Source organism: Puma concolor, chromosome A1, assembly GCF_028749965.1.
Source record: "Puma concolor isolate L17-30 chromosome A1, mPumCon1.1.hap2, whole genome shotgun sequence".
Taxonomy (NCBI): Eukaryota; Metazoa; Chordata; class Mammalia; order Carnivora; family Felidae; genus Puma; species Puma concolor.
Window position 1 is genome coordinate 131,982,841 of NC_141667.1, and position 16,729 is coordinate 131,999,569.

At 42.5% G+C, this 16,729-nt stretch overlaps 1 protein-coding gene across 5 annotated transcripts in view; it reads left to right on the top strand.

The window, feature by feature from the left end:
• The window catches only part of ACSL6 (acyl-CoA synthetase long chain family member 6), a 61,570-nt gene that overhangs the window by 43,805 nt on the left and 1,036 nt on the right, over positions 1-16,729 (top strand). For all 5 annotated transcript variants that reach the window (XM_086704624.1, XM_025925022.2, XM_086704602.1 and 2 more), the window contains 4 exons: positions 388-504; positions 3,483-3,626; positions 5,394-5,495; positions 6,420-6,491. In XM_086704624.1, the coding sequence (XP_086560750.1) occupies positions 388-504; positions 3,483-3,626; positions 5,394-5,495; positions 6,420-6,491 (435 nt within the window). The remainder of the gene's footprint in view (positions 1-387; positions 505-3,482; positions 3,627-5,393; positions 5,496-6,419; positions 6,492-16,729) is intronic.

A 16,729-nucleotide genomic window follows, 5' to 3' on the forward strand; every position in this document is an offset into this window, starting at 1 on the left:
ACCGTATGGGAGTAGATGAGAAAGCTGACTGCCTAGTCATGAAGAAGAGGGCTCAAGCATGTCTGGGGAATTAGCCAGTCATCAATACCTGAGGAGACCCCATCCAGTGTCACAAAGCAGCATATGCTAAAGGGAGGGAGGGAAGGAGGCCTGGGATGGCCAGGACAGGGAGAAGAGATGGCAAGGACAGAAGATGGTGTTTAAGAGAAGCAGGAGACAGGTGACAATCTGCTGGTAGCTGCTCCTGTCCTCTCTCTCTGCCACTGCATTCTCCTCAGTGCATTTCCTGAGGAATAGGATACCTTATTCTATGTGTGTCTCACACCAGCCTCCCTTCAGGACCCCTCATGCTGTGGGCTGACAGAAACCTGGTGTTTGTCCCCACAGATATGTGTGAGAGGACCAAATGTGTTCAAAGGTTACTTGAAAGATCCAGACAGGACAAAAGAGGCCCTGGACAGTGACGGCTGGCTTCATACTGGGGACATTGGGAAATGGCTACCGGTGCGTATGTTTGCAACCATGGCTCCTCATACATGCTGGTGGTGCGAGGGTGTGTAATCTGGTTCACTTCGGAGGCAAAAGTCTTCTCCTTACCTGCCCTGACAATTAGCCATTCAGGAACTGAATTAGCCATTCGGGGATTGGGAGGTTCTTCCTTACCTTGCCCCCAAAAGCTTTCTTGTCCATCCTCCTGATAAAGGGGATAGAGATCTTTATGGGAGGGTAGAGCTGGAGTTTAAGATCCACTCCCTACCTTATCTCTTTCTCTGATACAGATCAGACAGTGCTGTGGAATCCAGTGGGTGGAGTGCAAGACACAGGGAGTTCATAGCCCTGGGAGGTCTGAGAAAGGCAGGGCCCAGGAGCCCACAGATGCTGGCCCCTAGCCAAGAGGTTGCACCGAGCAGTGAGAAAAGCTTGGAACTGGGTGGGAGGGTATCTGAGTTCCTTTGGCTCCGTCAGCAGTTGCTCTGAGGCCTTTTCCCGAAGTCTCATCCCTCTCTGGGGCCACAGACTTTTTTGTGGAGTAAAAGAGTAAGGCTACATGACATTCTTTGGCTGTGACGCAGCCAGACCCAGTTGTTGGGCCTCATTCTGGCATTTGTAAAGTGGGGATAATGACACTGCTTACCTCTACGGTTGTTGTGAGGAACAAATGAGTTACACCTGCAGAGCAGTTAATACAATGCCTGGTGCACGGGACATATTTAGATAAAAACTGTGACCAGGAAAAGGCTCTGTCACTGGAACCAAGAGCCTCTCCCCTGATGCAGCCGACCCCACAAATCTCCCCTGTGTCTTTGGGAAGTTGCTAAGGTTTAGGGTGGCCATTCAGAAACGAGTTTGTTGGGCACATGAATGATGCTGAGCCCTGCAGTGGTCCTCTGGGCTGGTGAGCCGATTTGCCCCTGCTTGAATTGAGAAACCCTCATTCCTGTAGCAGACATGGAAGTATACCGTATATGTACACTGGGCCAGGGACTCTGCTCAGAGGAAAGATGCATCTTTAGACAGTTCACAGGCCAATATGATGGGCATAAGCTGAGGGCCATGCTCACCTGGGGAGAGGCAGAGGAGGACAAGCACCTGCTGGAGTCTTCGGATGTGAGTCATGTTCTGAGGAGAGAGGAGAGAGTGAGGGCGGTCAGAGCAGAAGAGCGAGCGCATGCTGAGTAGAGAGACACTGGAGGTGTGAGGCAGGTGATTCTAACTGAGGCCCCCCAGGTGTGGAGGAGGGGGCCCAGAGAGGCAGCAGGGTCCTGCAAGCCGGCTAAGGGGGGATTGTCCCATCAGCTCAGGAAGCTTGGGCTCAGGGCCCCTCACTTACAAAGGTAACTTCCAAGCCTCTGCCCTTCGTTTCATCTTATTTTTCTGAAAGAAGGAGGCCCCTCAAGTATGGAAACTGCTTGAAGCTCCACAGAACCTTGGATCTGCTCCTGACTCCCTATAATTTGGATGCAACCACCCACCTTGCAGGGTGTTATAAGAAGCAAGTAAACTAATTCATGTGGAGACCTAGTGTTGTGATTCCACTAAGAGCCTAAGACAGCAGGCAGGCGGTCTGGAGGAGTCCATTTTTTAAAAATTATTATTGTTTTGAAAAGGTATTAGAGAGATTAAAGAAAAGAGATAAACTTCTGATGCAGAAAGACTTAATTCAAATCCTGGTTTCCCTACTTTCAAGCTGTGTGACTTTGGAGGAATTAACTAACCTCTCTCATCCTCACTTTCATCATCTGTAAAATGGAGGTGATGACAACCAGCTGAGGGGATGCCAGGAGGGCCAAAGAAACCAGTATAGGGAAAGTGCCTAAGGTCCAGCCTGGGTTTTGAACGACACAGAATCGGTTGGCTTTTTCTTTTCTGGAGAGATTGCTCTGCTTTGGCTAATCAAACAGATAGAGGGGAGGGACAGAGTGTATGCAGAAGCCCGGCCAGGAAGTGGTTTTGATGGGAGAAGGAGGGGGTGTGAGAGGGATTTATGATTGAGGACAATGAGCCTGACTGTTAGAAGTCCCAGGAGAGGCAAATAGCAAGACCATCTCCCAAGTTTGGGGCATGGGGGCTGGGACAGGCATGAGGAAGACAGAGATGGGCTTCCTTAGTGGCCTGTTTGTAACATGCAGGGCAAACGGTCTGGTTTCTGAAGCATTCTGAGTGTTAGGTTCTGGGCCTGCAATTCAGTGAAGAAGTTTGGCTGGATGGTTAGGCAGAAGTGGGAATGGCCAATGAATGAAGAAATAAATGGGGGTTATTTCAAGTAACATTGTCAGTGGAGGTAAGGAGGGTTGAGTCAAGGAAAGAGACCCACCTCTTCACCTGAGAAACTCAAAGAGGTTGAATAGAGTCAGTGAGGTGGGGGGAAGAGGGGTTCTAGAAGCCAGGGCCACAAGCACTCACTGACCAAGGGGTGGCCTGCCTGCTGCAGAGGCCCTGGAATGGTGAGGACTCCTGATGCATCTTGTCTGTCAGGTAGGAGCCTCTACCAGGCTATGCTGTAGGCTGGGCAAGGGAGAGGCCACTCTTTGGGAGTAGAGGCAGTAACTGGGCAGAGAAGCCTAGGTTTTGTTTGAAGGAGTGAATTTGAAGATGGTGGTGAGAAAAGGGACAGTTGGAGCAAGGGCCTGGGTGAGAGGGGAGCCAGGACACAGGTAGATGGGCCTCCTGAGGATGGGGACACCTGTTGTTGGGCATGAGGGTGGCAGGCATGGGAACAGAGAGTTGGGGGAGGGAGGTAAGTGCTGAGGGTGGGCACTCAGGGTCCAGCAGATCTTGAAAAGCATCAACCTGTGGTGCAGGGTGGCCCTCTCCAGCCACACAGGGGACATGTAAGAGCAGAGACCTCAGATGAAGGAGCAGATCCAGGTGGGGTTTGCAGGGTGGGATGGGACAGGGGTGAGGGGCTATGGCACCATTGAGTCAGGGGTTTAGGCTCAAGAATGCTATCTTTTCACGAAGCTGTTTGTCCAACTCCACAGGCAGGAACTCTTAAAATTATTGATCGGAAAAAGCACATATTTAAACTTGCTCAGGGTGAATATATTGCACCCGAGAAGATTGAGAACATCTACATACGGAGTGAGCCTGTGGCACAAATCTTTGTTCACGGGAACAGCTTAAAGGTGAGTCTCCTGTGCTTCAGCCCTTCCGCATGTACTGGGCCTGCTGAAAAATCTAGAGTTATTTGGGAATAATTTCATAAATCTTTGGTACTTGATTACAGTGGTAAACATTAATTTCCAGTCAGACACTGATATTCTCCTACGTATTAGATCATGAGAGAAAATTCTTTTTTTAAAAAAGAATAAATGTTTATTCATTTTTGAGAGAGAGAGCATGAGCTGGAGAGAGGCAGAGAAATGTGAGATCATGACCTGAACTGAAGTCGTATGCTGAACTGACTGAGCCACACAGGTGCCCCATAATTGCTTTTTTAAGATGTTTATTTATTTATTTTGAGAGTGAGAGATCAGGGGAAGGGCAAAGAGGGAAAGAGAAATCCAAGCAGGCTTTTCGCTGTCAGTGCAGAGCCCAACATGGGGCTCCATCCCATGAACCACAAGATCATGACCTGAGCTGAAATCAACAGTTGGTTGATTAACCAACTGAGACACCCAAGTGCCCCGGGAGAAAATTGCTTTTAAATGAGAAATCTTACTTGCTTATAGTTTGATAAATTGCAATTAGGTAAATAAGTTGCTTGAAATAGTAGTAATGAACATTCCCATTACTTTTAACTTAGGCTCCACCTACTTCCAAGAGGGATTTTGAGGTAAGATGCCAAAGCAGGATTCAGGGTTTCTGCTGTTTAGATTTTGAAATATGCAAATGAACTTTACAGACAAATGGGTACAGTATTGCAAATAATGGTAATGATGATAACATAGCTTAATATATTGGTTCAGTATATTAAACTATTATGTTAACATAGTTTGGGATTAAATTATTTGCAGAAGATTTATATTTATTCTCCTTTCAGCATCATTTACACTTGAAGTCAGCAAGATCACTGTGAACATATTCTGTGCTATCATTGCATTTATATAAACAACTATTATTAAATTATTTTTTAAGACAATGCCCTTAAAAATTAAAATGGAATTCTTCATGACTGGGGACCATATCAATAAAACATTTTCAAACTGGTGAGAAACCCTGAGAAATACATGTGTTTTGGTTCATAGAATTTTTTGAATGGCATCCTAAAGGTGTTCTCATTTAAGATGAGCATGAAATGATCTCATGGTTCGTGAATTCAAGCTTTGCATTAGTCTCTGTGCTGACAGCATGGAGCCCCCTTGAGATTCTTTCTCTCCTCTCTCTCTGCTCCTCCACTGTTCTCTCTCTCTCTTTCTCTCTCCCTCTCAAAAAAAAAGAAAAAAGATTGGCATGAGAATCAGATACATGTAGGTCTAACTTTACTGATTCTTAATCACATTAAGCTTATCCTTTATTAACTTTTTAAAAAAACTTAAGTGGGGCACCTGGGTGGCTCAGTCGGTTGGTCATCAGACTTCAATTCAGGTCATGAAGTCACAGTTAGTGAGTTCAAGACCCACATCAGGCTCTCTGGTGTCAGCTCACAGCCAGCTTTGACTCCTCTCTCTCCCCTGTCTCTCTCTGTCCCTCTCCCTCCCGGTCCCCCCAGCTCTCTCTCTCTCTAAATAAACATTAAAAAGAAAAAATTTTTAAAAAGTTAAGGAAATATATCAGAAAATAGTCAAGATGTGTGTTGTTTTGATGGAAATGTATCATAACATAAAGATGTACTTATTTTTAGAAAAGGGTGGAATCTGAGAATACCAAGAGATTATTTTTAATGCTGGACCACAAATAACCACTTTGAAAGCATTTGTAATGACTGTGTTTTCCTTTGGTTGGGATTGCAGGCCTATTTGGTGGGCATTGTTGTGCCTGACCCTGAAGTAATGCCCTCTTGGGCTCAGAAGAGAGGAATTGAAGGGTCATATGCAGAGCTCTGTGCAAATAAGGTCTGTACCTTGGCTGCTGGACCTCTTATGTTACTGTATAACAGGAGGACAGAAACACAGGAAAGCAGTGGATTTTGAACATGTAGGGAAATTTCTGACTTGACTTTATAAATGGTAGAAATCCTAAACTAGAGGTTCATCTTTTCATTATTGTTGTTGAAAAAATGCAGATTTCTTCTTAGAGAGTTGGATAAGCTGTTGAATTTTAGAGCTGGGAGACATCCCAGGAGGCTTGTCCCACCCTGCCATTTTGCAGCTTGCAGGAGAGTCCAGAGAGAGAGGGGGTTTACCAGAGGCCACACAGTTGATAGAGCTGCTTAGCAGCAGTATCCAGTGTGACTGTAGGCCTTCTAACTCATTGGCCTTGCTCTCTCCAAATGTGAGGTGGCTTTTGTGTGCACTGGGCTTAGTCAGTCATGGAATTGAAAAAGTAACTCAGTTCTTCCTGCTTAGAGCTTTACCACTCACACCTTCCCGAAGCCTCTTGGGCACATGTAGGGTCCTAGAGAAGAGATCCCTGTGCTCTGAGATCTCTGTGCTCTGGCTCAGCATCATCTCCTCCAGGCTCATGGCCCATTTTTCAGCAGCATCCATTGATCCTAGTGCTCCCACTGGGTCCTGGGCTCTTCTGGCGGTGACAGGATCCCTGGGACTCAGTAGGCTGAACAAAGAGCCACCTTAAAAAATGGATGGTCCCCTAGTCTGTTCATGGCCACTCCTCTGGCTGTGCCTGGCACTTACTTGCCTGATGAGAGGTGGTGGCTGTGTGTGGCCTGGAGCATCAGCCCCAGTGAGGGGGGTGGGGATTGGGGTGGGTGTTGGCACAACCATCAGCTGCATTTTGCTCAAAACTCGTTGTTTCCTGTACCTCCATTTTGAAATGTGTTTTTGCCTTGTAATTTTTTCCTATATGGTTCAATTCAGGAGCTGAAAAAAGCCATTTTGGAAGATATGGTGAGGTTAGGAAAAGAGAGTGGACTCCATTCGTTCGAACAGGTAACTATTACCTTCCCCATACCTTGTTATAGCCCTTTGTGCAGTGACAAAGATTAAACCAGCCCATGGTGACCCTGACCTAGATTCTCCACCCTCCATGCTGCAGCCCGTGGGCAGGCTATGTACCGACAGACCCCTGAAGGCCTGTTCCACGCCAACTCTGTGGAAGCCTCTATCCTGAGCTAAAATAGGTCATATGAGACTGCACTTGCTGTCCTCCTGATCACAGGCATTGGTAAAGCTGAAATATTACCCTCACTGTCACTAGCCGAGTATGTGCACACATGGTTGGCCTGTCTCCACGCTGCCTGCAATACTTAAGACCCGAGTTCTTATTTTTATTTTTATGGAGACTGTCTTCTTGCCTGTGGCAGGCAAACTTAGTTGTTAGGCCATTGGAAAGATCATGTTTCTTGGTCCCATGATCTATCAGCCCAGCGTGTCTACCACAAAGGGGAGGAAACATAGAATATGCTGGGAGATGAGACAACAAGCAATACTCTAAGACTCTGTCTTTGCAGGTTTGGGGTTTTTACTGTAACTGAGTTCCTAAACAATGCAAGCTTGGTCCTACTCACCTACACCATTTATACATCCTCTCTAGTCAAAAAATCTAAAGAGAAAAATTTGTCAAGTAGAGAAATATTAATATTCTGAATTTTAAAAAAATTTCCAGGATGTCTTTAACATAATCATTTTTAATAAAATTATATTTCTCCAATAGGGTTCCCAAATACAGTGTTAGGGATCTGGACGGGTTGTGAGAATTTGGAGTTTTGTATGTTCATTTTAATGAAAACCTGAAAACATTTTTAAGTCAGTTTCCAATATAAAACTCTAATGGCAAGTATTTGCAATCAAAAACCATTTCTGCAGAATCAGACTTTAATTTCTTAAGTTTCAAACTGATGAAATCTAAGCGTAGTTTCAGAATTGTTTTCTTTTGAAATGGATCTTTATATAAATCAAGTTTGAGAAACACTCCTTACCCTCATCTGTCAGTATCTAAGGTATAAAAGGTTTGTATGAATAAATCTTCATTAAAAAAAATTATAAAATTGGAGGCACTCAGGCAAGGTATTTCTGGCATAATTATTTCAATTTCTAAATTTGCTAGGATGGACTTCCGTTTCCTTCCATTAAGGGGAGCTGTGTGACTGGATCATATGATGATGTAGAGCAGAGGCCACATATGGGTGGTCCACAACCCATTTGTTCTGGGCCTACGTGTTGGTCTGAATGGGGAGCTATAAGGGCCCTGGGAATGCACTGCCTAAGGGGATTAGTTCTGGCCACTACCTTTGTGATTTCCGAGGCCAGCACGCCCCCTGCTGGGCTTGGGATGCATGACCTGCCCCAGGACTTGAGAGTCTTAACAGTTAGATTCTTATTCATGGATTGTCAACTCTTAAGATTATGCTGAAAGGGGACTTTTGGTTAGGTTTCAGATGTTAACCATTGCTCAAATTAGAGCTTTACTGAGAGGAGATGTGTTCTTGTCTTCCCGTATTCCTTAAGCAGTTTCTGCTCTAATAATCTGCCCTCACCATGGTAACTTCAAATACAGGGAAGTCATGTGGGTATCCCAAAGGCCTGAGTTTTATTGCCAACAGTGTCACCTCTTCATTTTCTCTGTCCTCCTTCTCCTCTTTGTCTGTGTGCATCTTCCCCTCCACAACCAGTGCGTAACCTCAGCTGACCACAGGAGAGCAAAAACCAGGCCTTCATGCCTGAGGAGGATGTTTGCTCCCAGTTGTGTTCCAAAGATCAGTATAAATTCTTTCAGTTAATCTACGATTCACTGTCAGCTTGTCCTTTTCCTTTTTCCTCAAAAATGAGTGATCAGTTAAGGCTTAACACTAATTTTTTTGAAAACCACACAAATAGACAACCAAGCCTAAGGCTTAAATCATTCACCAAAAGCTTTAGGAGTTCAGGCTTACTGGGCAGGGTTGATCTGAATTAACATTTGAATTAGATTAAAAATTAATGTAATTTAATTTTCAAAAACAGTTCCTAGAATGAGACCAATTATTATTAATTTAAGGAGATCTTTGGAAGATAGATTTAAAAAAAAAAAATTTTTTTTCAGCGTTTATTTTTATTTTTGGGACAGAGAGAGACAGAGCATGAACGGGGGAGGGGCAGAGAGGGAGACACAGAATCGGAAACAGGCTCCAGGCTCTGAGCCATCAGCCCAGAGCCTGACGCGGGGCTCGAACTCACGGACCGCGAGATCGTGACCTGGCTGAAGTCGGACGCTTAACCGACTACGCCACCCAGGCGCCCCTGGAAGATATATTTTAATGAGTAGATAGGAAGCATTTAAAATAACTCTATCAGTAATTAAAAATGTAGGTGCCTGGGAAGTTTCTGAGCACATCTAACAATGATATAACCATTTTATTAACATTTATATGCCTTATGAGTTTGTATAGTTGATGCAAAGTGAACTTTGACACTTGATAGATTTTCCAAATTCTGGTGTTTTCACTGTCATTCAAAATATGTTACTGTATTTCCTGTCACTGAAATGAATACTTACCTAACCAATTTGACTTTAAATCAGGAAAAAAAATTGAATTGAGCATTTCCGTAATTAATTTTTTTTACTTTATCTCTTCTGTCCTAAATTATTCACTCTGTGTTTATTATCTCCAAGCAATATTATGTGTTTCATTCACTAATACCATTTAAAAGCTTAAATACCATGTTTCTTCCAAATTATGGGAAGTTTTGTGCTTCAATGAGTTGGCACAAATTGACACTTTTGAAGTATTTTATTCCAGTACAATATTTAAATGTTACAGTATTTCTAAATTTTAAAAAACCCTGTAGAATCACTTTTCAGTGACAAGAGTGTAGTTTCAGAAAGGAAGCTAACATTAAGCATCTCCTTCCTTCCTTAAGAAAAATTTTGCTTATTACAAATTGGAAAATGAGTTTCATGTTGTGTTAGGCATAAAGGGAGAGCAAATCCCTTTACAAATCAACAGTTTGGTTTTATTAGAAAATATGTAATTATTTATAGAAAATGAAAATTTGTTTTATCATTTATCATTAAAAATTTTTTAAATGTTTATTTACATTTGAGAGAGAGAGACAGAGCGACAGAGCCTGAGTGGGGAGGGGCAGAGAGAGAGGGAGACATAGAATCCGAAGCAGGCTCCAAGCCCCAAGCTGTCAGCACAGAGCCCGACGTGGGGCTCGAACCCATGAACCGTGAGATCATGACCTGAGCTGAAGTTGGAGACTTAACCGACTGAGCCACCCAGGTGCCCCTTATCATTGGTTTGCTTCTAAAAAAATACTATACATTTGGGACCCACAGTTAAGGTTAGTATTAGTTAAAAAACTGATTTGACCCATTTTTTCCCCACTTAACTGACTGGACTTTTAGTCACTCAGGCAGTCTGTGTTGGTATTCTCATGGAAGAATTAAAATAGACCCAGAGCTGCAGGTCAGACTGGAGCAGGAACTGGCAGCCTGGCAGCAAGCCCCTAATCTACTAACTAAGGGAGTTAAAGGTGAGCCAGGTGCCACATCCCTTGGCTTCCTGCAAGGCTGTATTTAGTAATATTCCCTGTCCTCAAACAGAGGGAGTATCACCAAATACTATTTTGTAGGGAGCCACACCGAACTGCGGATGCCCCCATCGGCCTCTAGGTTTGCTGGCAAATCTACCTGTTGATTCAGTCCTTCGTTCCTAAGATAATGTTTTCTTTTATAGTCTATATAGCATCTAAATAGCATTAGGTAGCTCTCCCTGTGTAATTCATCTGCCCTGTAGTTTATTGTTTGTAGCTTCTGCTTGTCATTGCTAGATTTTCAAAGGTGCTCACCCCAAGTCCCTGTACTGAACATGTACTCTTGTCCCAATTACACAGTGTTCTCCATGTTGGTTTTAGGAGCTAAGATGAGCTGAAACCCAGGCTCCAGGGACACGGCAGATATCATATCTTGGCATTTGCTTCTCCTTTTACCATTGTATTATTAATTTCATTTACAAAAGAAGGTGAATAGATCATTTGCACTTACCAAAAGTCTTTACATGATGTCATTTCTATCAGAAGAGAACTTCAAAAAAAAAAAAAAAAAAAAGGAAATTAGCATTGTCAGTTTTCAGCTTTTCATCTTATGACAGTGAACATGAGTTACTAAGTTAAATCACAGTATCTAAGATTAAAGTATGATTTAGATTGTGTTCCTATTTTCTTCAAGTTAATTACTTTTGTTGTCAAGTGGTGATTTCCAAACTTCTGTAAGTAGCAGAGCTTAGATGGCATCTTGTCTGAAAGTGAAGCTTGCACCAAACATAGATCAGTGGTAGCTCTGATGGGGTTGGGGCTTGAACGAGAGCCTTTCTCCTCCCTGCCCCCCAACCCAACCACTTCCCTTAATCCCACCTCCACCCCACCTCCACCCACCTCTGCCTCTCTCCGGCTACATCCCCCCCCCCCACCCCGGCTGCACCTACCTCCACCTCTGCACCACCCCGAGCAGTGACCTCCACAGGAGCCCTACTTCTCAGTTTACTGTGTCTGAAAATGTCTCCTTTGGGACCTGTTTCCAGGGAATTTGGGGTCCTCTGGAATGGTTTCTGTTTAATAAAAACAAATTAGGGGGGAAAAGTATATCCAGAGGGTACAAAACATGGCAGACCTGTTTCTTCCCAAATCTTTGCTTCTTTGAATATCAGGAACACTGAGACAGTTTTCCAATAGACATTTTTTACAAGAGCCTTTACTAATCTTGAAGCATGTGACAAGACCCCTTTTTAGCCAACAGCCTCAGATTTCCAGCTATTTATATTGGATATGCAAGTAGAGATCCTTTCAATATGTGAAGTCAAGTGGAGGCAGCTACCAAAAAAGCTTGCTCTAGTGTTGGCCTAACACCCCCTCCTCACCTTTCCCTACATACACAAATCCCTTCAAATGCTATTCTTTTCATAGCAAAAGTGAATCCTTCATTTGGACAAATGTCTAAAAACAAAGTGAATCTGACTTGTTAATGCTGTGCTCATTTGAAAACTTTCACATTTTTGAATTATAAGCCTGGGTTTAAAAATGCCAGAATTTGTTAGAATGTTTCTTTAAGGATTTTTCCAGACATTGGAAATATAGCCATTTTAGGATTCTTCTTTGTATATTGAGTTTTTGATCTGAATAACCAATGAACATAATGCAGTGATTTCTGAGCAAAGAATTCTTTGCCATCTCAACATGCCCACCTCCCAGGACACAAGACTGTTAACATCAGAAGTTTTGAAAACAGTCATTGACATATTGAACATCTTGCAACTGTTTGCATCCTCTGGTTTTTTTCAATTTTTTATTAAATTGTGGTAAAGCACATATAACATAAAATTTACCATCCTAACCATTTTCAAGTGCACAGTCTAGTGGTATTAGATGTTTTTGTAATGTACAATCATCACCACCATCCATCTCCATGACTCTTTTCATTTTATAAAACTGAAACTCTGTATCCATTAAACAGTAACTTTTAGTTCCCCCACCCCACTCCAGCCTCTGGCAACCACCATTTTACTTTCTGTCTCTATGACTTTGACTACTCTAAGTACTTCATGTAAATGGAATCATAATATATTTATCTTTTTGTGACTGGCTTCTTTCACTTAGCATAATGTCCTCAAGGTTCATCCATGTTGTAGCATGGGTCAGAATTACCTTCCCATTTAGAGAGAACAGTATTCCATTGTATGCATATATCACATTTTGCTTATCCATTCATCTGTCAGTGGACATTTGGGTTGCTTCCATGTTTTAGCTACTGTGAACAATGCTGCTATGAACATGGATGTACAAATAATTCTTTCCAGATCTTGCTTTCAATTCTTTTGGGTATATACCCAGAAGAGGAATTGCTGGGTCATATGATAATTCTATTTTTAATTTTTTGAGGAACTGCCATCTTGCTTTTCCACAGTGGCTGCACCATTTAATGTTCCCATCAACAGTCACAAGGGTTTAGATTTCTTCACATCCTCGCCAACACTTGTGTCATTTTCTGTTTTTTGGATAATAGCTATTCTAATGGGTGGGAAGTGGTTCATAAATTGATTTTTGAAATAAGTCATTTCCTGATTGTTTCCACTGATCTTATTAGCAGATTTTTTTAATGTTTATTTTTTATTTTTGAGAGAGAGAGAACAGGGGAAGGGCTAAAGAGAAGGGGACAGAAGATCTGAAGTGGGCTCTGTGTTGACAGCAGGAAGTCCTATGGGGGGCTTGAAGCCACGAACTGTGAGATCATGACTTCAGCCGAAGTTGGACACTTAACTGACTGAGCAACCCAGGCACCTTGATTCTTTTTTTTTTTTTTTTTTAATATATGAAATTTATTGTCGAATTGGTTTCCATACAACACCCAGTGCTCATCCCAAAAGGTGCCCTCCTCAATACCCATCACCCACCCTCCCCTCCCTCCCACCCCCCATCAACCCTCAGTTTGTTCTCAGTTTTTAACAGTCTCTTATGTTTTGGCTCTCTCCCACTCTAACCTCTTTCTTTTTTTTCCTTCCCTTCCCCCATGGGTTTCTGTTAAGTTTCTTAGGATCCACATAAGAGTGAAACCATATGGTATCTGTCTTTCTCTGTATGGCTTATTTCACTTAGCATCACACTCTCCAGTTCCATCCACGTTGCTACAAAAGGCCATATTTCATTCTTTCTCATTGCCACGTAGTATTCCATTGTGTATATAAACCACAATTTCTTTATCCATTCATCAGTTGATGGACATTTAGGCTCTTTCCACAATTTGGCTATTGTTGAGAGTGCTGCTATCAACATTGGGGTACAAGTGCCCCTATGCATCAGTACTCCTGTGTCCCTTGGATAAATTCCTAGCAGTGCTATTGCTGGGTCATAGGATAGGTCTATTTTTAATTTTCTGAGGAACCTCCACACTACTTTCCAGAGCGGCTGCACCAATTTGCATTCCCACCAACAGTGCAAGAGGGTTCCCGTTTCTCCACATCCTCTCCAGCATCTATAGGCTCCTGATTTGTTCATTTTGGCCACTCTGACTGGTGTGAGGTGATATCTGAGTGTGGTTTTGATTTGTATTTCCCTGTCAGGCACCTTGATTCTATTAACACTTCTTATATGGACAGTAGCATCTGAAAGAGTGCCCTCTCGTTTTTGTTCTCCTGCCTTTTGTAACCTGCACTCCAGTATCCAAAAACCACGTGGTTTTCCCAGAAGCATTTCAGACTTGAACATGAACATTTGATCTTCCCTCCCCCAAAGCATGTTTCCGATCCTCCAGTTTCTCTGCTCAAGCAGAAACCTAGAACCATTCTTACTTTTATTATCTCTCTTTCTTTACCACTTACCCACACAAATTCTAAGTCCTGTCCTTTCCAGCCCCCAAATTCATTTCCATCTCCACAGCCAACTGTTATAGCTCAAATCACCATCAGTCTTGCCTCTTGGCTGGTCTTCCAGCTTCCATTTTTACCTCAGTTCAATCTATTCTTAGCAGAGTACTCTTTCCAAAGAGCCATTCTGTTTCTTGTTGCTTAAAATTGTTTAAAGAATCATGTCCAAACTCCCTACTTTGGTCCTTTATAATTTGGCCCCAGTCTACCTCTCCAGCCCCATTGCTTTCTTCTTCTTCATCTATACCATATGCTTCAGCCTACACTTATAATGCCCTGAAGGTGCTTTGGCACATGTTGCTTCTACCTAGAGCACCCTCCTCTCCTCAGGTCATATAGCAACCACTCCTCCTTCTCCTTGCTGTCTTCATCAGCCTGAAGCTGACTTATCATACAGAGTTCAACTCAGGCATCTTTTTTCTTTTTTTCTTTTTTTTAAGTTTATTTATTTATTTTGAGAGGGGGCATGTGAGGGGTGGGGAGGAGAGGGGAGGGAGAGAGAGAGAATCCCAAGTAGGCTCCACACTTTCAGCATAGAGCCCAATGTGGGGTGTGAACCCACAAACTGTGAGATCATGACCTGAGCTGAATCCAAGAGTTGGATGCTTAACCAACTGACTCACCCAGGTGCCCCAGGTATCTCTTTTCAATGAACCCTTCCCGAGCCTGGGTTAGGTGTTATATCAGAAATGAATTCAGCTCTAACAGAAACACATAGTGTCTTAAACACAGAGAGTTTTTTTTTTTTTTTTTCTCACATAAGATGTCCGAAGGTAGACAGTCCAAGGAAGGTACAGGTCCTCAAAGACCTAGGCTCTACTATCTTTCCACTCTTCATTCTTAGTATGTTGGCTTATCACAAGGGTGCTGTTATAGCTTTGGACATTGTCCATATTCAAGGAAGGAAAAAAGAAGAATGGGTGGAAAGGAAGGAAAGGAAGAAGGAAGGAAAGAAGAAGAAATCTATGTCTGAACCTTATATTAGGAAAGCAAAAACTTTCCTTTATCACTAGCCAAAAGTGGATCTCATGGCTATCCCCTAGCTGCAAGGATAGCTGGGAAATCAGAGAACAAGATTGCCCTGGTAGACATAGACATAGTTTTGGTTTCATTAGCATGGAAGAAGTCAGGAGTGGGTATTGGCAAAGCAACTGATTCTGCCTGCAAAAGGTGACCCTCTCTGGGCTTGCCCCTGTGGTAGCAATGTCATACTGCAGCATCTGTCATTAGATTGTAAATCTATGAGGGCAGGGACTGTGTCTTGTTATTCTTTGTACCCCTGTTGCCTGACACTTATCTGACACATAGGAGTTGCTTGATAAATACCAAATACATAAAACAACAAATGAATGTGTATGTGTATTTAATACATAGGTTTTGAATTAATATTCTAAATGTCTATGACAGTTGACTATTGAACAACATGAGTTTCAACTGGAGGGGTCCACTTGGATGTGGTTCTTTTTATATATATATATATAAATATAGTTCAGTAACTATAAATGTATTTTCTCTTCCTTATGATTTTCTTTATAACATTTTCTCTAGCTTACTTTATTGTAAAAACACAGTATATAATACGTACAGCGTACAAAATATGTGTTAACCAACTGTTTATGTTATAGATAAGTCTTCTAGTCAATAGTAGGTTATTAGTAGTTAAGTTTTGGGGAGTCAAAAGTTATATATGAAATTTCAGTTGTGCAGGCGGTCAGCTTCCCTAACCCTGTTTTGTTGTTCAAGGGTCAATTGTACATACCGATGGAGTAGTTAGGACTTGGTGCACTTCTTACTGGTGCTACCTGGGCTTCTCTGCCAGAGGATTCTGAGAAAATACTTATTTCAGTTTCAAAATTGCATTTTAGACTTTGAATAACATGCAGGACAAAATGGCATGAACGTTTAGCAAATGGTATCTGTAGTCATATTGTGTCTCTGTGCCTCAGTTTCATGACAGTTTTATTTTTTCAAAAATGTAATAAAAATTGTTATTAAGAAGTCTATTACAGCGATCCATAACCCTGTTTGCTATTTAATGATATGGGCCTATTATCTCAACAAAAATCATTTAATTTAGACAATTGTCAGTCCGGACACGATTTCCAGTATCACTCAAGGATTCAGCTCAAGCCCATATGATAAAATTCTCATGAAACTGTCAGAGACCCTTTCAGATAGAGCCCCACGTGGGAGGAGTTGGCCCAGGCCCTCCTACATTAGTTCATCTGTCTCTGGTCAATTCATCAGTGCAAAGGGACTTTGCATGAGGGGGCCTAGGATCTGCCTCACAGGAAGTGTGAATGCTAAACCTGACCCGTACATTCCTCCTTCCGGTAGATATAAAATTCCATGGTGAGACTTTTTTTTTTAACAGACTCATCATGTACCCTCAAACTTTATATTCCTGCTCTGAATTGCAATACCATCCATGTACCCATTCAAATCAGAAACCCAGGGGTCATTGAGGCTGCCTCCCTCTTTACTACCTCTTGTCCATGGAATGGGTCTTAGAACTGCTTACTTGTCTCTGTCTCTGCCCTGAATCTAAGTGTAGGTGCTTATCTGGTCCCCCGTGGATTGGCCAGATCCCTCAGATTGGTTTCCGTGTTTCTAATCTTCATGTTCTCAAAGAACATTTTCACATTTCTCTTGGCGAGATCTTTCTAAAATGTGTATTTAGCCATGCCACTGCCCTGTATGAAAACCTTAAGTGCCTTCTTACAGACTCCAGCCTAAAGTTTGAGCTCCTCTGTGAACTGTTGCATTAACCACTTCAGCTTCATCTCTTACCCCTTTACCTCCTACTTCATGTATCTACACCAAAAAACC